This window comes from Passer montanus, unplaced genomic scaffold, assembly GCF_014805655.1.
Source record: "Passer montanus isolate IOZ18808 unplaced genomic scaffold, ASM1480565v1 scaffold21, whole genome shotgun sequence".
Lineage (NCBI taxonomy): Eukaryota > Metazoa > Chordata > Aves > Passeriformes > Passeridae > Passer > Passer montanus.
This window is the reverse complement of record NW_024366703.1, coordinates 4620907-4643623: the sequence shown is the minus strand read 5'-3', so window position 1 is coordinate 4643623 and position 22717 is coordinate 4620907. Positions and strand designations below refer to the sequence as shown.

Below are 22717 nucleotides of genomic sequence, written 5' to 3'. Positions count from 1 at the left end.
CATGTTGATTTTGGCAAGAATGAAACACAAAAGGAACTATACCATTTAGTATTATTTTTTGCTGCACAGTCACGAAGGAACTGGAATCAAATACCTGCAAACATAAAAAAGTAGCTTGGTTTTCAGTAGGTGTGTTTATGTACTAAAACACAGAAAACTGGGAGATTTTGTACTTACCCAACACATGTTCTCTCTCCTTCTCTCCCCATGGTCAGTAACCATGTGCAAACAGGATTGATTCTCATCAGCCGAGTGATTTCCCTGAGGCTCCTGGGCTCTTGGGATGTGCAGTCCGGCATCACCCCCCCACCATGTGGAGTTTCTGTATCACCAGTAGTATGTGGAAATAGTGTTTATTTGGAGGCACCCACTGAAAAATAGTGTTACATTTTATGGGTTGCCTATAATACACATTTATTGAAGGAGACATTAAACAGCTTTCTAATTATTCTGAAGGGATTTGAACAGCATTCATGGGGAAAAGCCTTTTCCAGTTATTGTCTGACATTGTGCAAGGTGGTACCTCTGGCTGGCTTTAGCAGAGGCCCTTAGCTCAGGGTGACACAAATACATTTTCACATAATAGCTGGTACTGAGAAGAATGTCCTGTAGTACACCTAAGGAGCCTCTTCAGATAAAACAAGTCACATTTGATGCACCCTAATTAAAGTAAAAGACACTTTGTGTATCTGCACAGCAGGGCTGAAAGACTGCTTGGTCTTCCTCGTAAGGAAGGATTCCAGAGCTCTCCATCTTCATTTGTTTATGTGACTTTAATTAACCTGTTAGGCCCAGGACCTGGTTATTTTAACAGCAGTTGCCAAAGAAAACTGTAAAATAGAAAGTAATAGCTGTGCAAAAAGTGAAAGAACATATTTCATACCAAGGAATAAGATGGTCTCACCTGAGAAAGCCAAACAATTCTGCCCATAAACTGTAGAAAAGACATTTTATTTGGGGGTTATAACATTTGCAATTCTTTGGGTTTGGGTTTTTTTAACATTCTTGAGTTATTTATGCAAAATAGCAGCAGTTCTCAGGTTTCCAGTTACTTGCAGAAAGTCCACATGGCTGCAGTTGTATGAGTCTTTAGGTTGCCCAGATTTGGAATTTTGTAGAGCTGTGTAGATAGAATTAGCTTTTCCTTCAGCACATCAGTCCTTTAGACATTAAATACATTATTACTCATCAAATTAAATACATCTCATTGCCTTTGCCTTAAGAGATTGTTTAACAAATCATACATTATTTCAAACCATGAAAAAAAATAACAGTGGCTTTCCTTTTACTTTTCCCTTTTTTTCCCAGAGATAGAATTGCTTAGTAATTCTTAGAGAGTTAGTATGTAGATGCTTATTAAACCAGTGATCCTTCTCTACTCTCTACTTGCCAAATTGCCTTGGTGTAGAAGCAGGGGAGGAGGGACAGACATTTTTAAAAAAACAGCCTCCAGGGAGTTTACAACTGAATTAGTTTGACATGATTTGTTTCTGATGAACAAATTACCAAAAACTTATCACTTTATTTTCCTCTAGGTGCATTAAAAATACAGTCTATTAATCATTCGAGCAATTTAGGAGATATTAAGTGCACTGATCTGAAATTCTCTCTTCCCTTCCTCCTGTTACAAACAATGGTCTGTTCCTGTTACAAGTGTTTGCCCTTTGCAGGCCCTGTGGCCCCACCTGTCCTTCATGAGCTCAGAAGCTTCAGTGCCACTGACTCCAACAGTTCCATCACACTGGAGGGACTTTCCACTAGCACATGGATCCAGATCTGCTCAGCTGATGAAGGCTTCATTTCCTTTAACCTGTTCCATCCCAGCTCTCCTCTATGACTTTTATATTTTCTAATTACAATCTCAGGTTACTGCTTTGGCAGGAGCTGTCAGGGGTGGTCCTGCACATGGTACCTGCAATAGTGGCTGGGGTAGCAGCTGCTCCAGTGAGGGTGGGCACAAGAGAATCAATCTTCTTCATGGTCAAACCATCCTGGTCATCTAGGCAGTTCTTTTCTTTAACACAACCTCTCATTTATCAGGCCCATATTTTTTTTAAACAGTTGATTCAGTGAGCAATCTGTAAGACGTAGTCTAAATAAAGTTCAGAAGAATTGAGGGAAATAAAGAATAAAATGATATGCTGACTTCTTCTAGTCTTGGAGGAGCTGACAGAACTTGTGTTAGTATTTTTTCCCTCACAGGTGGCATAATTATAACTGATGCATAGGCACCCAAGATGTGAATTATTTATGTGGAATTCAGATTTTTTTATATTTTGTGTGTGTCTTGAAGTTTGCAGAAACAGCACAACTGGAATGTATAATTTGTTATAAATGTTGGCCAAGTAGAAAGAATATTCAAACAATGTAGCATATCTTTTGTTTTCTTCCATTAGGACTGAAAAATGTCACTGCTACTTAAGTGTCAGCATCCTGATGCAAAACACAGAGAAGCTACTTAAAACATCAGCACAATAAAGCAGGAAGCAATGCAAGTACTTCATAAGTAGAGCAGTTTAGGAACTAGCATTGTATTTTCAGCTCAGTTAGCAAAACTGCACTTAAATTGGGTGGTTTTATTGACACAGGCAAGAAGCAAATTCCTGCCATCAACATATTTTTCTACAACCCTGACTGAGGTTTTGGAATAGTTTACAATGCAGTCCTCTAGAAATCTATTCCCCAGTCAAAAGTAAAGAGTAAAAAAATAAGCATACTTTTTTTTAGTAACAAATACTGTTTGAATATGGGAAGCCTTTACTGTGAGTAATAACTGTTGTGCACAGCCCTGTCATTGCCATTCTTTCCTCATCATGTCAAGAGGTGCAGTCAGCCTCAACAGAGGAAAAAAATTCCAGATTTTTAACGAAGAAAATTATTTGACCAATCCTGGTGCTTTTAATCACCTTTATTCTCAAATGATGAATGATCAGTAAATAGCTTCATTTCCTAAAGTACTGAATGCCCCTGTTTATTAAAGGATAAATGTATTAGAGCTCCTTCATTGTCATTATGGTCACAAGAGCTACCTAGACATTTTCTGGAACCAAAATATCTCATAGGGCTTTTATCAGAAAGCTTCTCACATCCTATATGAATTTCTGACTATAGACAGGGAATACCACTCTAGAGCAGCCAATAGCCCAAGAGCTCAAGTAAAATCCCATTCCAATGCATTCACACTTCCTAGTCAATAAAGTTCCATCTATCTAAATTGAGCACAGATAATTAAAATCTTTTGTCTTGGAGCAGTCACCAGCCTGACACTTAAAACCATTTTTTTTCATGCAGGTTATGATTCCAATTCCTGATTGAGGACCATTACACCTCATAACCTGACCCCTCTTTAGTCCAAATCAGTACTATATATTTATAGTATTTTTCTACACAATTAAAGACTGCTACTGAGTGATCCCACTTTCCCTTTCAAAATCCCTTCCTATGAAATGTTTTTTAACTCTCACTGAATTATCAACTTGTTTGTACTTTTTGTAGAATGGTGCCCTACCTGTGAAAATATTACAGCTGAAGCCTCAAGTTGCTGAGACTGCAAAGTAGTTACTGCCTAGGTCATTAAGCCTTATATACAGAGCAATTTTGTACATGGATTCAGCAAAATACATAAGAAATTCAGTTAAAGACCAGCATATATTTCAGTAATGTTTTGACTCAGCTCAAATGTTTTGAATTATTTACATATTGTTGTAGCTGACTACTTTAAAAAACAAGTATTGTTCATACTAATGGTGAATTCCTATCATAAGCAAAAATCTCACCAGTTCCAAGTTTTCCCCCCAAAATAAGCTCTGTCTTATCACTCCCATGTAGAAGCTTCAAAACCAGAAAGGATTGGAAAAGATTTTGAAAAACTTAAACTCTTCTAGGAACATTAGCAAGTGCAAGTGTCTTCCAATACTTATTTTTTTTTTTGTTATCATAGAAATACTTATTATATATTTATATATAACTATACCAGACTGCAAGGTGGGCAGAAAGACCATTGCAGTCAACTGATGATGAATGCACGATGGCAAATAATTTTAAGCATTCCTTTCCCATGGTTCGACATAATCCAAGCCAAGATGTGCAAAGATTTCTTCCTCACTTCCAGCTTTGAGAAAGATCCTCTGTGAAAAAAAATTAAAAGGAAAGTCAATAAGGGTGTTAGAAAGAAATTTCAATTGATGTTTTTTGCTGTTGAAAAGGAGTTAATATTTGACAGTTCTACCCATTGTATCCTCTATAGAATACACTGTCTTCATCAGTGTGCCTACCCTGAAATGCAAAAGCAAGTTAAAAAAGAATTTTAATGCTGCTTGATGTTTTCACTTTTCATGACTAGCTTACAACTTTGTTTTGATTTACTTTTTCCAAGACCCTCAAATCCAACTTACGTTTCCCTTCCATAATGGTCAGTAGCAGGACTTTCTTCATGAAATCATCAATGTTTTAAAATTTATACAGTAATGTCCTCTATAAGTGCATTCAAACTGATTTGATGGTGACACAAAATTGACCATAGCCAAGCATTAAGATCATCAATTAAGAGCCAAGCTTTTTTATTCTTTATACACACTCCTTCTGAATGTTTTACAGTAAAATGCAGTTTTGTTTTTTACACCTGCACTTCTGATAATACAGGAGATTATTTTTACACAGGAACACTCACAAGCCTGCGTGCTGTATGATGGCTGATGTAATAAAGTACATAGCCTTATGCATTCCTTTCATCACTAAAGTACAATAATAATTTCCAAAGCTACTAAGGTAGGTGAATAAGGTGAGTTTGGAAGCAAGAAAGATATTTCAATATTTCAGCAATTCCTGAATCATTTGAAGTCTAAATCAGTGATCAACTCTGAATAATCAAACTCAAGCGTTGTGAAAACTTCAGGGTTGAGTTTCTATATTTACTCTCTACTGTGAAAGAGGAGATGCTGTTTGGAGAACCCACAGATAAATTCCTTTGAGTAAGGAGAATCTCTGACTACCACAATGTTTAGGAACCTGTGTGCCAGCAGCACCTCTGCTCTGTCAGCTGCCAAGCAGTGCCTCCAGGAGAGCTGTGCTGTCCAGCACACCCATGGGAATGGGTCAGGAACAGGAGTCCATGATTAGATCAGAGTAGAGCCAGGGTATGGTGGAACAACTTCTGGCACCAGAGATTCACAACTGAGAGCTGAGTGATTAAAGTTGTCTCTGTAGTAGCAAAGATTGCTTATAAAGCAGAGAGAAAGAATATCCCTTTTTTCGTAGCAAGTTCAACTGTCAGACTCTGGAATGCAAGGAACCTACAAATAACACTGAACAGCAGAAATACTGAACATTTTCACATAGACAGGACAAGGGGAAAATGGTAGAAAATATAAATTGAACAGGATAAAAGAAAAGGAAAGAAGACAACAACCGCCCATTGAATAACAATACTGGGGATAATTTGTTCCTCAAGTGTCTCCTGGGATAACAGGATTTTAGGGATTTGTTATTTCTTTTTTTTTCTTTTATTTTAGTATTGCTAAGAAAAAGAGGGCAATCCATACACCTACATTACAGGGGAAAAAAAGAATAAAAGTAAAACAAGTAAAAAAATCTTACACTTGTAGACAGATGTTACAGACACTCTTTAATAGAAGCTCTTCATATCTCTGGGACCCCAAATTGCATTCCATTTCTTTTGTTCTGTCACTTTATGTTTTCCTGCAAGCTAAACTCATTTCATTTGCTTGACAGGGAAAATTTCTAATACAAAGTATTTGATGCTGAATACCATTCTCAGTAGCTACAAGCAATGTTTCTAAATGAATCTCTGGCTGATATCTGCCAACTGTTTTAGCAATGTGAGTGTTATTAACGTTAATCATAACCTATGATTTTCCTTCTATGTCAATCTATGCTTATACAGTGCTGCAAATTTGATTATTGCATTCACTACCATTCTTTCTTGCTTTTTTCTTTTTTCCTCAAGAGAAGTAATGAACTGCTTGCCTAGTTGTGATTTTATTTCATCTTCTTACTAATATTCTAGAGATCCAAAACATGCCCCACCAACATCAATCAAATTTATAAAAAAAACAATGCTCTGAAGCTTCTGGTACACTCTTCTCTTATCCCATTTAATCAATTCTGTCATTTCAATGGATGTATATATTACATTTGTGGTTGTAAACATGACCATTAACTACACCTAATGTAGAGCAATTGCCATCCAAATGTTTTCTTATGTGAGTTGCTACTTCTTATTTTTCATTTTGGCATTAACGATCAATAATACTTTTGATGAAAGAGAAGCAGAGAGTGAAGGCACAGAGCTAGCACAGCTTTATGATATCCTAACTATCACTGCCAAAGTTCATGTATGTTATATTTCTGCTGTCACTTGGTTTCCTATCACATTTTAATACAATGAATCCAGCAAAAAACCCATTACTTAATAAAGCAGAATTCTAGTTTTAGTTATCTAAATCAGCAATAGCCAACAGCACAGCCTTCTTGAAAGGCACATATTTAATTGTATTCCAAGCAGACTGATACCCAACTGTTTATTACCAAATTGCTTGGCAATAACAGTGTGTTGCCCAATATCAAAATAAATACTCTATTACATCTAAGTAATACTATGAATGAGTCTTAGCCTGTCACTGTAGCATTTCATTACTATTTAACCATTTGAAGATGAACTTAGAAAACTAGTTTGAAGTACCCAAAAATAGAAGTTAGTACCACATATTATCATTAATGAAATGGGATTTGATGATTCTGAACCAGAAGAATCTGTTGCAGAGTGAAATACTCCAGGTTTGTACATACATGTGAAATCCACTGTTCTGAAATGAGACACGTGGTGGAAATTTGATGAATTTCTTTCTTTAAAACCTTATAATCCTTGGTATTAGCTGAAGAACAAGAATTAAGTATGAAGTTTCCTAATTGATTACTGGCATAACTCTGCTTTATAAATTATTGGAAAATTTGTTCACAGCCTAATTGTGCCCTTAAAGATCAAGCAATTTCCTTCCATATCCCGTTTTTCCTACTCTTTTCAGAGCCCTGACTTTTATATGCTTCACAGCTGTAATTCAGAAAGAATGCGGTCATACTCTAGCAGATTTCATTATCCTTTTGAAAATGATAACATTGTGTACGAGGCACATCCTTTTGCAAAAGACTCTGAAGGACTGTGAACACTAAGGTCTGTCTGGACCTTTATTTCATGTACTATTGCACGAAATAAATTGGGGAGGGAAGGAAGGGCATGGAGATTATTGTCAACAGTACCTTGTTAGTAATTTACAAAACACTCTTTGATAGAACTTCGCTTCTAGACAAGCACCTGGAATGTCATTAACATACACATTTAATCTAACCTTTACTTTGCATCCAGGATCATGTTGCATGCTTTAAAATGGTAAAATCTTACACAAGATGTTTAGGGATTTTAAATTTAATTTTTGTCTTCTATCACTGATTTTCATATTGCTTAACATGCAACACATATCCACATCAGTTAAATTACCTTAATATTTCATTTCCTTTTCTTTTTAAAATTATTAAAGTGGAGATATAATGACAATATGATCACACCTAACTTTGTGGTTCTACCAGTAGACTGAATAATAAATACCAAGCAGTATAAACCCCCATCATTTTACATCTGAAATTATCACCGTGGCCATAAGCAAGACTATGATAAATGAACAACAGAAAAGAAGAGGACAGACTGTCATTTGCAAACTTGGAACTTAATTGTTCATGGTGCTTGGACAGAGTCCATTCTAAAAACAAGATTTATTGGTAGTCAGTTGTAGATGAATGATGATAGCAACAGGACTTGCTTAATCAGATATGGTCGAAGGTACCACAATGCACCTTAAATTTCTTACACATGTATTTGTGACTTTAGTGACATCTTCACAAGTCATCACTTAAGTCAATTGAGGAGTTTTAATTAAAGATAATTGGGACAAATGAAAAGATGATGCTGCTTACCTTCCTTGCAACAGCTTCTTTAGATATGAAAGGCCACAGCATTCAGTGAAGCAGTGCACTGTAATGTCAGACCCACAATTGATAGAATATACCTCAATGGCATATCAGACTAAAAGTACAAAGCTATTAAATTGGTCACATTCCCATTTTCTCTGATCCCATTTGCTCAAACAGCATTTGCATTCTTGAAAAAATAATTAACAAAAGGGTCTTACAGAAAGGATTGTGAAGGCAGAAACTTAGGTAATGTATCATATCTGCCACATGATTGCCAGTGGGAATGTTCTGTGTGTTTACCTGACCCGAGTGTTACCTGACCCTGGGCCAGTTCTCCAGCTCAGGTGTTGACGCACCAGGGCATACAGGAGGTCATCACACCAGCACTGCAGAAACTTTAGCAAGAAGCTGTGTTTACTAAATCAGCCTTTTATAAGGTATACCTGATGGTATAGGTATATTTTTCATTATTTTGTGACTTTTGGATTATTTTGATCTAAACTCCTGCATATGAAACCAAAAATATTCAGCTTGTGAGGCAGTCTGAGCACTGCATCAAGGAAGTCTGTACAATCACATACCAACAAAACAATGCACTCAAGTATTTTTGATTCAACATTTCTTGCAATTCTTACATTGACTGCAGATATCTTCTGTACTCAGTGGTCCCATTGCATTGAGTTCAGTGCAAGGTTCTGACAATAAATGGGAAGAGCATTAAATTTATTCTCATCTGTGAAAATGTTGAAATAACCATATAATGAAATAAAACCAACAAGTTAGAAGAGGTGCAAACAACCAACACTTTTTGGGAGGATTTCTGTGAATGGTATAGGAGCCATTGTTAATTTTTTTTTTAACAAGTAGCTGTAGCACATAAAATTTTTTCTTGATATATGAATATTAAATGTAATACATGACAATAGCCCCAAGCAACTTCTTCTAATCCACAAAATACTGAGGAGAAAAAAATAAAAAGACATTTGGAAGCTTGAAGTAGTCACATTTTCATTTATTGTATGATCAGAATTGCAAGAAAATGTTGGGGTTTACTCTACATTATTGTTTAAAAACAGAAATTAGGCCTGCCTGAAAGGTAAGAATAGAAAGAAAGAAAGAACAAAGAGACCAGAAAGCAAAAAATATGTTGTCCATCAACTGGTAAAATTTTGCAAATCTAAAAATGTGTTGGAACTCACCTAATGCTTTCTAGCACCTATATAATTGCATTTGCTTGCTTTTTTTGGGAGTTAAAGGTGCCCGTGACTGAAAGTACACAAATCCAGTGAGAAGAAAAGGAAGGTCTCAGTGCAAAATTAAAGACATCCCAAAGGCTTTTCCATTTGACTACAGTGAGCTGCATGGATTTTTGGTGAACTTTAGCAAACAAGCCTTAGGAAATCATACAAGTTCAATGCTGTTTTCCACTGGGAAGCCTGAGCTGCCTCACGAGCCTCAATACCTCTATTAGCTCACAATAAAAAGTAAACTTGAAAACAGAAGTCATAAAAAAGTCATCCCCTATCAAGGGAAGCATAATTTTAAAACAAAATCTTGAGTTCCAAGCCAACCATTGAATGTGTTGAATGCAGATGTCGAAGAATCCTTGGATGTGACAAGTACAAGGACCACTGTCAAAGCAACTGAGTCAGGAAAACCCAAGAGAAGACAAGACAGACAGGCAGAGCATATGTTTGTCTTAGCTTCACACTTACATCTTCTCCCAGAAAGGTCAATCAGAAGAGAGGTAATCAGATTATAGAGACTGATTGATGAAAAATTATCCAAATTCACTCCATGGTACAACTAATTGGACATTCTATTTATTGACAATTAAGTTATCGCGAGTCCCAGAATAAACACTTTGAGTTGTATTTATCCTTGATCCCCATCAAATTTAATTAGGCTTATCCTGGAATCATAAATATGTAGATGCTACTAACATTTTCTAAAAATAAGTAAAAAAAAAAAAAAAAAGAAGGAGAGGACAGAATGGATGGTGTCAGTAACAGGGTAGAGTAGAAAAAGGATGAGTTATTGAATGACTGACTTGAACGACCTCCTCATGGACCTCCCCTGTGTTAACAGTTCTCACCATACTGAACATGCTGATGAGCTTCTGCAGTTTAGCAACTTCCATATGGAGAATGAGTCCAACACACATAATAAGACAGGGAGGTAAAACTGAAGAAAGTAGTGAAGAGAAAATTTCACTGGAATTTGAGTCCAGGCATTTCTGAATTCAAGTAGATGCAAACTCAGACTAAAATATCTAATTAATGATTCAGAACATTTTCTCAAGCCAAAATTTCTCAACCACACAAATTTACTCCTACCACCAGCCAGTGAAAAAGCAAACAAGGGCACATAGAATAGAGCAATACTTTAGATAAACTTATTAGGGCCTTAGTTAAGACTTAGATAGGGCCTTGCAGCAGGTTGAATAAAAAGCTGAACCTGGTTTTTCTTCATCTGACTGGATGAGTGGGTTTGTGTGTTTCTGAGAGGAAGGTGCAGGCAAGAGCCTGGAAAGTGACTCAGCAAAAGGAGTAGCTGCAAGGAAGGGAGAAAAAAGATGTTGCAAACTTCAGGTGTTTCAATTACTCCCTGTTCAAAAGTTGTTTACTTGCAAAAAATATATTCTCACCTTTCTCATTACCAAAAAGCAATCACTTTCTGGAGTGATTTTTTGCAGACTGAATTTGTTGGTTAACTGGCGCAGATGGGAGCTTTAAAAAGTATAAGCCACAAGGTCTGAGGAAACCTATCAGAAAATGCATAATAACTCTTCATAACAATAGCTAGGATCTGATTTCAAGGAAAATAAGCATTTTGCTGACATAATTGTCATGTGGTTTTGTCTATATTTGAGTTTACTAACCTAAAGACAAGCGTCATTCCTCGGTTTATTATACAACTTACTATATGACTTACAATAATACAAGTAATGAAAGTTATCCTCTCCCAAGAATATTTCTTTAAAATCTTCCCTAAATACCTAGCTCCATGCTATTTTTTACCCTTACCATGTGGAACTTGAGTCACTAAGCATCACCTTAAGCAGGAGAGTGGGCTGTGTTTTATATGCTATACGTCAAAAGGGAATACATATAGTAACAGAGAGAGATTTTTACTAAAATTACTAACAGGAGCCCAGAGCCACCATCAACACTTAAAAATTATTGACATCAGTATCAGAATTAAGTGATATCAATGTTGAGCCACAGGGACTATGATTCCATTTCTTTTTAACAGATGAAGGTGCAACTCTTTGATCTATCCATGACCAGTTGCAGCCCATGCACCAGGATTTCCAGCTGTCATTCAGGTCTGTCATGCTCTGCCAGGCAGCCTTACCTTCAGCATCACACCCCACTCCTTTCCTCTCTGCTGACCTGCCATGAGCAAGGTGAAAGCAGGCTCTGCAAGCACTGAGCAGGAAGGCAGCAATTTTCTCTTCCTTCTCTATGCTACTGCTTACTTTACAAGAATGAATGTTGTACATCTTTGGTGGAAAACATAAATCTGCTCTGAGCCTCAGCATAACAAAGAGCTTTGCAATTTTACACCACTTACAGACACAGAATTTTATAAAGCAACTGTAGAAAAAGCTTTATGGAAGATCCATAAATTCCTGCGGTGCACTGACTGACAGTAGGTTGAGTACCTTCAATAGAAAATAAAAGTATGGGAGTACAACATAACACTGATCTGTAAAATAGTGGCTACTTCTCTAAAATCTCCAGCTGATCATCGGGTAGACAAAGTGCTAACAAGAATCATTGTGTTCAGTAACCTTCACAGCAAGCAAAATGATTTTATGGAGAGGGTGGGGAGGAAACAGAGGAAGAAAAATAGGCTAAGTAAAGCAATTTCCATATAAAAATGTATACAAACCTGTCATTATGTAAGAGCTTTCAAATAATTGTACTCAATGATTGTCTTGCATAGTATGAACACTGCCAGAAAGTACCATGGAAAAATTAAACTTTTCATGGTCCTGATATTCATACGGCTATCTAGCCTGAGAGGGACAGCAGCTTATTCCACCAGTACCCTGTCAGACAACACTGTCAATGAAACATTGCTTGATGAAAAAAACATTACAGAATCAAGCCCCAAGGAACTGTGTAGTAATTACCCATCAGAATTTAGCTTCATTATGGTCAATATGCATTGTTTATACTTTGTGGATAATTATAACATCTGACAATCTGTCCTCTAGTACTTTCCTAAACAACATGACTAGCAACTTTCAAGTGTTTTTCCTTCTGTGCTTTTCCCAATGTTTTTCATTTGGTTTTTTTGAAGAGGTTTGTTTTTAAGACTGGCTATTGGTGATTTTTGCTTTACTTGCAATTAGACATTTTACGAACTATTTAAGCTATGTTTATGAATGAGACTATCAACAGCACAAACAAATTTATAATTATAAAACATAAATGATGAAGTACTAATTGTGCTAGAAATATGAAGTATGTCAACAAATTCAATAATAATATCCCACAACATTTGCAGATACAGTGCATTTTTCATTTGACAGTATCATAACAGTTTTCAGTAGCAATAACCTGAAGTTTCCCTGACAATATATTATCTCCATATGTAATTTTAAGGTTTAACTAGTATTTTCTGCAGTACTATTTACATCAGCATGCCTGCCTTAAAATAAAATCTAATCTGTTCCTAAGCCAGCTACAAACAAGATGATAAATAAATCAGAGGGAAAAAGAATTACTTTTTGAAATGACAGTATAACAAAGCATGATTGAAAAAGCAGTATTGCAAGCACTACCCTCAGGCAGAATCATGTGTAATGGTATTGATGCAAAATAATGCAGTGGAATTTATTCTAATAATTCTGGGCATGAATAATTTTTGAATGTAATAGAAGCTATAATCATAAATTCTCATTTCATTTTACCACTGGACTTGTCCTGTGCTTTTAATCAGAAATACCAGACTGGAATGTTCCTCTTAAACTCATCTCTAGCTCTTCTTAGAGGTTTATTGATATTAGATTCTGAACAGTAAGAAAAAAATTAATAAAGTAAAATAGAATAATAAGGCTAACATTAGAATATTCTAGGCACTTACCCAGCTATATCATAACATAGTGTAACAAAATATCTTCATGTTTTCTACATGCAATCTACTTACTCCAAATAGTTTTCATGAAGGAGAAAGAAAAAGACTAGTGTTGAAGTACTGGCAGTTTCAAAAATAAAATATTAAAAAACATTATCTGTTGACTTAATAGAACTTGCTAAAATTTAGTTTGTAAACAAAACCATATTGTACATAAAATGGAACTATTGTCTGTTTAAAATGACAGATCTGTGGTTACTTTGTTGCAAAACACTATATTGTTATGCATTCCAATCTCCCATTACAATTTTAAAAATTAAAAACCTTCCACAACAGATTGCATCCAGACTAAAATGGTTTTAGTTTGGGGTACATGAAGTGAAAGGAAACTTGGAACTTCCTGTCTGGCAACACAAGCAAAAATTTTAACATGTTAAGTAGCACACTGTTGTAAACAAAAACAGATCAAAAACTTATTGTCCCTGCAGTTCTCTGACAATCTCTGTACTACCACAAAGTTCTTAAAAATATTCTCAGGGATTCTTCCTTTTTTTATTTTAGCTATACACACATTTCACTTTAAGTCTGTGCTATTTACAGCTGCTTTGTCAAATACCATTGGGGTTTTTTTTGTGTTTTACCTTATAAACCTTTGTAAGGGTGAATGAAATGAGGAAAAAAGCAGAATCCTGGATTAAACAAAATTCAGTTGTGAGTAATTCATATGGGATTACTATAAACAAACCACTACAGAAGAACTTTATTGGGATTGCAAAATCAAAGACATGCAATTTAAGAAATCGCAGAATGTGGTGGATTGAATTTTGACCTTAATTCAATTTTCCTATGTTTATGCATAGAGACTTCATTTCTTCAAAGAAATGCTGCTTACTTCAAATCCTGTAAGATGCTTAGGCTTTGTTCACTAGGCAGCAAATGTACTGTGCTACAGGGCTAACAAATATTTGCTGACAGCACTGACACAATCTTGATTTGCAGACCAATGTGGGATCAATCAGTCTTAGGAAAGTGAGCTTTTATAATCTGTATCTGTTCTAGCTCCCTGTGCTTGCTACTCCCCTACGCTAAGTTGTTGATGTCTACTCTCAGATTTCTAATGTAGCTCTAGGCTCCTCTCACACCATATCCAGAGTTAAGTGAGACATGCATGGTTTGCTCTGCTATTTGGGGCAGCAGAACGTTTACCTACCTCTTGTTGCCAGCTTAGAGCATTAGCCTGATGAATTTAATTTATTTTTCATCCATCAAACTTCCACTTACATCTCTTCCCTGTCATTCTATTTTTGTGGTCCTTTACAGTTGTCTCTTCAACGAGCCTAGATTCCTTTCCACAATGGAACTGCTAATTAAATCTACCCTTTCCATTCCCCATTGTTGTTCCAGCCACTCTGCATGTACTTATCAAATTTGTACATCCACCATCCCTTTCTGACTCCCCCTTCCTATGCCATTTTCCTCTCTGGTCCTCAGCTGCTTCCTTTTCCAGCTTCCTCTCTACCTAGCTTCTCAAATTAATTACTTTTTTCTTTTGACAGAAAAAAATGAGACTCAGTAACCTACCCCCATTTGATAACTTACCCCAGCATACTAATTGAGTGATTGAATTAACACAATTGAAAATTATTGATTCTCTACTGCCCTAGAAATTAAAATGAGTAAAAAGGTATAGTCAAAATATTCAGGATCTGCACCTACTTACGCATTTTGAGAGATGCCTTTTCATTAGCAATACAGGTTTAACTGAACTGCTCAAAAAACACACTGAGCATAGGAAATGACGATTAGGTACTTTTATCTTTGTGTTAGATGTACAGCTTGGTATTGCAAAGAGATTAGGTTTAGCTAAATATATACATGAATTACATGCAAACTTTGTAAAAATGACCAATCATATGCAGTATGAGAAACATTTAAAATGCTAAGAGAACACTAAGGAGAAGCACACTTAAGCACATAAGAAAATGCATAATCATTTTTTAACTCACCAAGAGGTAAGAAAAGTAGATTATTTTAATTCTTAATTTTAAAAAACCGACCAGGTGCAAAAAGAAAAAAATCACCCAAATCATATGTGCAATTTCCATTTTCCTGAGTGAGAAGAATTGAAACATAAGTGAAAGTATGTGCATCTCTTTACAATCACTCAGTGTTTAATTGTAGTAATCTTAGAATCACAGAATTGATTAGGTTGGAAAAGAACTCTGAGACCATCAAGTCTAATCTGTGACCCAACAGCACCTTGTCAACCAGACCACAGCACTGAGTGCCACATCCAGTCTTTCCTTAAACTCCTCCAGGGATGGTGACTCCATCACTTCCCTGTGCAGCTCATTCCACTGTCCAATCAGCATTTCTGTGAAGAAATTCTTCCTGATGTCGAATCTAAACCTCCTCTGATGCAGCTTGAGACTGTGGCCTCTTGTCCTGTCACTGTTGCCTGGGAGAAGAGGCCAAGCCCCACATGGCTACAGCTTCCTTTCAGATAGTTGTAGAGAGCACAGTGGAAATCAATATTATAAATTTTGGATCTTTATGTTTACTGTAGCTTTAATCCAGTCATTGTTGCAGATGTCTAAAGCAAACTGTGCAGCTGCAGCATGTTTAATTCATCAAGATGTTCTCAAGGCTGATTATATCACCATTATAACTTTATAATTTTAGAGCAGCATCTGCCAAAATAAGACTATAACTTCCAGTTTTTACAGAATCATAAAAAATGTCTCTTTAACTGTGCAAGTAAACTTCTACAAGCATCTTTTTCAATGAAAGGTAGTGTGGAGTAGATTTACCCAGATGACACCAAAAAAACTGACTTACAGACTATAACTACTGAATACACTATTAAACACTGTGAATATGACACAACTTTATGTAATAAAATGAGGTTAGAAAACCATAGACAGCTCTTCCTAATGCTAAAAGTTTTTGAGAAGTAATGTGTTGGGCAGTGAAAGGAAAAAATACCTGCTTGAAAAACAAAGCTGACTTTTTATTAGGAGACATATTTACAAAGTTCTGGCAGTGCAGGTAACCGCCCAACCATCTGCAATCAGTCTGGCTTCCTCAGAGCACCTTCTGTCCTCTGAGCCAAGGTACCACAGGAACGTATGAAAATGACTTTTTGCACCAGCATGGTCACTGTCAGGCAAGACATGGTTCAAAATAAAACACACAACACAGATGCAGACTCAGCCAGAGAAAAATTGGAATATTATGAGGGAGGCCAGAGGCTCAAGGATGTTGCCAGGCGCGGCTGGAAGGGCTGCCTGCTGCAAACACAGAGCTTGTCTGTGAAGCAGCTACTTGGGCAGAACATGGGCAGTAGCAGAACTCAGACACCCTGAAGCCAGCTCACCAGAGCATTGCTGCCATAAAATAGCCATTTACTGGGGCTGTAATCACACCTTCATTTGGCTTTAGAGATACGTGCTCAGGCAGGCAGGACAAGCCCTGCCTGAAGAGTCAGTGAGGATTTTTGTAGATAGGAATTCACTCTGCAGGCAAATGGTACAGGACACTGCAATACTGATGGTGACAATCGAGGGCATGTGAGCTTCACAGTCTGAAAGAAATCCCAGGACAAATTTCCCCTTTCATGCTTATTATGGTTGTCCAAGAAAAAGTAAACTTTCTCTTAAAAAATCTGGGATCACAGAATCTTACTATACACAGTGTAACTGTACGGCACCTAATGGCTTGAAAAGCTGGGTCCCATTATGAAGTTTTCAGAGCATCTTGTGAGTTTGTTATTCAGAACAGTTATATAAACCACCTCTCTTGTTATTCAACAACTAAATAACATCTCATGCCATTCAAATTCATACAAGGTTTTTTAAATGCAAAATTGTCATCAATCATCAATCAGTCATCTGAACAGTGTCATATTTTTTCCAATATTTCTGTAATAGAAAACATTAAGGGACCTATTTCCCATCTTAAATTTACATAGGACATAAAATTAATAACTGCTTTCTGCCTCAATGAGTCTTCAAAATAACACTGAGCTCATGATCCTTCTCTTACAAAAAAATCAACCTACAATGTCAGTGCAAGAACATTCACATGCAAATAATTCAATTAACCTATTATATCCCAAAAACTCCATCTATTCTTTCACAAAAATAAGCAATGCTAGTTATTTACATCACTTCTTTTTGCTGCCATGAACTGCATAAAGTAATAATTGGATTTGAAAGGGATTTTCTCGAATATTGGGAAAATATATGGGTTTATACAAGTTATAAATCAGAATTTACAAGACAAATTCAATCCTCTGATCTCACACTTGGTTTGAGAATTTCCACCATTGGTGAGTGGTGTATAAAATGCAGGAGAGAGACACTTTCTACATGGCCACAATCCAGCCATGAAACTGTTCACCATGCCATCCTTAGAAACCTTCTGACAAAAAACAGGAATAGAGAAAAGTACCTGCAGCAGTCTAGGGCATCCAGCCCACCCCCATCCCACTGCTCACTCAGCTCAACTCTCCCATGCTCCCTTCCATGCCCAAAGGATAGCAATTTGAGGAAATATATCACTCAGAATTTCTAGCATGGAACAGTTGAAGTTAGCTCATGTTTTATGCAGAGCTGGTTCTGAGTAGCTGCTGAACAGCAAACAGCATCAAGAAAAATAAATATATTCTGAATGAAAGGAAAGAGCAGTAGGGAACCCCACTGCAGCTGAACCTGTGTGACATACAGAGAGGGAGTTTTAAACCGCATTCTTTACTTTAATTCCAAGGAATAGTTTCCAAATAGTTACCAAAATGTAAAAACAAACAAAAATATGTTCATTTTCTTATTGATTCTGAAGTATTTGGAAATGGTGCTAATTTTAAATTAATTCAGATAAGGGAGTTTAGCTAGGAAGCAATAGTGAAAAAGGTAGATAAATCCTGCATTTTAAAAGGTCATATGCATCCACAGTGTAAGTGACAGGGCTGGATCTTGCACAGAACAGCAGATCTTTCAAAAGCATCTCCTGTAGTTGTTTGGGATGTCCTCATGGCAAGCTGTACTGAAAAAGATTCTATATGGATTTGGCTGACTGAGGATCACTAGAATGCAACCTTCAAGTATTCCCAGGGAAGAGAGAGTTCTAGGGAAGAATATTTTTACCTAACATGTGTATAGTCACACAAAAATAATATCACATAGCCTTTTGAACAGATCTAATCAGCAAAACACTAATGAATTTTACTTTGTTGGAATTTTCCTACTCATCCTGGGTGTTCCATAAAAATTATGCAATTATCAAAATATTGCTCTGAAAAAAAGGTACAATCCAATAGAATCTAGTTTACCAGGCACTTTTAAAAAAAGCTAAGCCTCTCTGAGCTCCTGCCAGCTTGCACATCTTCTCAATATCCTGCCTGACAGGCTACTGGGAGCCTGAGTTCAAGTAAGTCATTTTAAGTACTTCAGAGCCAGAGTCCCTGGAGCTCACTGGCTCCACGGGCCTGGAGCAGCCAGCCAAGCAAATGCCTCAGAGCTTGCAGCCCCAAGAGCTGTCTGAGCTTTGGAGGTTTGGAACAGTCTGATCCATGGATTGTTTCCAAAGCCAAGATGCAGAAAGAAATTCCTTTAGCACAAAGTGCCAACATTTTTATTTTCTCTCTAATAAACCAAGCAAATTTTGAATAATCAAAATTCTCCATTAAACCTTTGTTCTCTCTTCTAGTTTTAGAGAAAGACAAAACACTGAAATAGCTTTTTCTTTAGTGGACAACTACTTACCATTACTGCACATTTCCATCATGGGAACTAGGTTTACTGATGGGAAGTGAGACCAGGGAAGGCTAAATCACCTTGAGTTAGTTCCACTAGATCTCTCTCTATTTCAGCCAGGTAAAAAGCTGTCAAGATGTTGTCAAAACTTGCCAACAATGCCCTACTATGCACGCTACTAGTCCAGAGACAATGCACACTGTACCCAAAAACTTTTTATTACGGGTTAAGGGATAATTGCCTCCTAGTCTGACTCAGAGGAGTGTCAAAACAACTGTTGATGTCCTGGTTTACAGACTAAGGACCTTAATTTTTCCAAGGAAAGAGCCTACTGTTCAGCTAACCTGACTTATGCTAAATGGTTTGGGTTTTTTGTTGTTGGTTTTTTTTGCAAAACCATTTCTATTTTTCGTAGAGAGCATATTGTTCATTCATTAATACAGTGAGAATTTTATTTACCCACTCATAAAAATGTCATGCCATTTGTAGCAGCAATAATACCATAAGACATGGGGAATGCATAACTTCTCTTTCTTCCTCGTGACTGATCAGTGAACTCTGCTCTGTAAGAGTGGGGATCAGTAAGATCTGACCTCCAGCTGGCCTAAATCACAGGAACTACATATCTCAGGTTGGAACATGCAAGTGCTAATTTCCATACCTTTAGCACACAGTTCTACAGACACACAGATTTGGACACACACTCATCTTTTTCTGTAAAAGAGGCTGACAGATAATTGGTAGCAAATTTTCAATTTTTTGTCACAATTTTCCTGTGAAAGGAAGGTCTACAAAAATGCCCTTATTACAGAACTGAAAAAATCATTAGTTTCATAATTGCACACTCTCTTCCAAAACCAACAAATATATGAAAAAGATTCACACTAGAAAGAAAAAAAAGTAAATCAAGGCTGAGGAATAATTTCACTGTGTAACTTTGTAACAAGTCCCTGGAGAAAATTTCTCTTCCTTTTGTTCCCATCTGCAAAGCTATGTAATTGATTCCTAAACTGCTGTGTTAATGCTCGCAATTCCTGGCAGAATCCCTTTGGAAATACATTAAAGTAAGCAGGACTCTCTGCTGCTGCAGCCCTTTGAAAGCTGGAATCTGGGATTCTGTGACATGCGTCACGTTTCAAGCAGTGGGCCACAGTTCAAGCATCTGTGCCAAACAGCTGATAAATATTAATATAGAAGAATAAAGTATACTGAATTATATATTGAAATGTAGAGCAAATTAGGAAATTGTTTTCTTTTGTAGTGAATGACATTTCTTACAAGTACAGTTACATTCCACCAAATAGAAATTAAATAAGAGCAAATAATATTTGCTATAGCATGGTTTATTAACTTCTTATAATGACTTGAAAAATTTTAAATTATGACAGGCAAGTGCGTTTTAAGGAAAGGACTTGGTCTTCCACAGAATCAAGGAATAGTTTGACTCTTCCTGATCTTCCTATACTTTTTTCTGTACACACAGACTAATGAAAGAAAAAGAATTAAGCAAAAAGGATTTGGTCCAGCTCCCAAATTCTACCCATCAATACCCCAGTGATTGTTAGAGTTGTGCATGAAGGTTTGTCTGTCTGGACAGAGCCAGTGATAGATAACCTCTCTTCAGCAGACCAGGAGAGAAACATGGAAAAGATGTGTTTCAGCTTTCACATATGGTGCCTAATTAACCTTAATTAAGGTTGTGTTGAGGGATCTTGAGCAGCTTGCACAAGGGATATCTCTTTCCTGATGTTTTTAGCTTTGAGAAAGGAAGATTTCCTCTCACAAAGAGAAATATACTTATGAAATGCAAATGTTCATGTTCCAATCAAATTTTATGAGACAGTACAGATAAAATACCCATGTTTTTATTGTTCCCTATGAGCCAAACCATTTTAAATTAAAAGCCCTAGGATTAGAATAAAGTTTCTTCTCTTCATAGTTTAATGTAAAAAATAACCAACAAACCAACCTAAACAATTTACAATTTGGGCATATGTTCCCTTGTGCAAAATTACAGATTATTTTTCACTTATTTTAAGCATATTACTCTGATGACCCTAAAAATTAATCAACCTTGGCAGCCACGCAATTTACTGCAAACTTCTCTTCTTCCACTATGGGCCATCAAATTTCACAGACACCATTGCTACATTCTGCGCATTTCTGATCTTATTACACAAGGGGTATCAGTGTGGAAGGTTTTTGTTCAAACTCATTTGTGGGACTATCGTAGTACAAAATTGTAAAGTAATTTCAAAATATATTTTAATTTAACACATTAGGTTATAAATACATATACTTGCCAGAGAGTCATCTCCCTGCTTCTTGTTAGAATAACATTATTTGAAAAAAGAGCCTATGTTAAGCAGATTATAAATTCAGTGCTGCCTGGTCTGAAATTTTTCATATTGCATATCTGCCTTGGAAGTTTCCTTCTGTGTGGAAAAAGTCAGCTAATGTAATTTAGCTCTTTCTGAGACTACAGCAGAAACAAGTACAGTATTCTGCTGTGTCAACACATTAACACAACTCCTTGTGTTTGAAATCTGCAGAGCATCTGTGGTTTACAGCAAAAAAACAGAATTTGGAAGCAAACTAGCTGTGTTTGCAATTAAATGAGAAATGGCAGACCTAGCTATTGGGGAGCAAGGAGGATGATGATAGATTTGAAAGCTAAGTCCCTCCCTGAAAGGGACAGCTGACCCAACCATGTGCCTCAATTGATATATGGAAATCATAGATTAAGGACCTTGGGGTCAAGACAGTAGAAATTTTCCCTGAAGATTTGGTCTGGGTGTTTTGGGTTTTAGTCAGTATGGTTTTTGGTTTGCTGGTTTTTCTTTTTTGCTTTTGTGAAGAACTCCTGCCTTATGATAAGGAATAAGGAAAATTTTCTGAGTTTTTGTTCTCAGTCCTCTCTTTAGGTTCATTTCTTCAGTTTTGGCCAGTACAGCTGAGGAACTGAGGAAATATAAATTGAGACTCAGACATGTAGAATGTCTGGAATTAAATTACAGTTACAGCTGATGGTTGGGGAACCACAACATGGGTATACACATTTCTTCAGATTTTTCAAATTTCCAAGACAGATACTCAACAGGAAAACTTAAGGCTGGACACTGCAAATGCATGGCCCTTGAAATCAATGGATATTTAAGACCTTAAACCTTTCTCTGCCTCAGCTCTGCACTTAAAAATTTGGGATGGCAAGAACATCTTTCTTCCCAGAGGATACTGTGAAGATAAACTCATCATTTATCTGTGAATCATCATGGCTAATCCATAGCCAAGTCAAAAACACATGGAAAGTCACTTCCCCCCCAACCCCCGAAAGATTTTAGTGGTATATCAGTTATAAAGCCTAAACATAATCAAGAAAAATTATTATTGACTGATGTTGTTCATGAAAGAACAGTGATCTGGCATCTCTGAAAACCTCAGGGTTCTGAGTAAAAGCAGCAGATATGATACAGACCCATACATCAAGCAGGCAAATTTTGCTGCATACAAAAAATAACACTGACATTCCTAGAATTCAGAATTCCTAGAATTGGTTTTCCCTAGTGCCATTTTCTGTTACACCCAAAAAGCTATTGAAAAGAGCACATATTAATGTGCAGATAATAACACTAACCATATGTTGAGAAAAAGAGTTTATATTTTCAATACATTCAAAGTATAAAAGACAGGCAGGAATACACTGACATCATCCCTGAGTTTGTGAAGAAACATCCTCTTTAGACACGATAGCATATTTATCTACTACTGATTTTATGTTTTCTTCTGAAGCATCTAGTATTGACAATTGCTGGCGACAGGATATCTGACTAAATGGATAATTAGCCTGATAATTTCCCCAGGTTTCCATGTGAACCGAGGATGCTATAGCAGCA

General features: G+C 36.5%; 1 protein-coding gene across 9 annotated transcripts in view; it reads right to left on the bottom strand.

Annotated features, from left to right (window-relative positions):
- Positions 1-942: 942 nt before the first annotated feature.
- DNTT (DNA nucleotidylexotransferase) overlaps positions 943-22717 on the bottom strand; it is a 129513-nt gene continuing 107738 nt past the window's right edge. For all 9 annotated transcript variants that reach the window (XM_039708822.1, XM_039708818.1, XM_039708825.1 and 6 more), the window contains one exon: positions 943-4127. In XM_039708822.1, coding sequence (XP_039564756.1) covers positions 4041-4127 — 87 coding nt within the window. In that variant the 3' untranslated portion in view covers positions 943-4040. The remainder of the gene's footprint in view (positions 4128-22717) is intronic.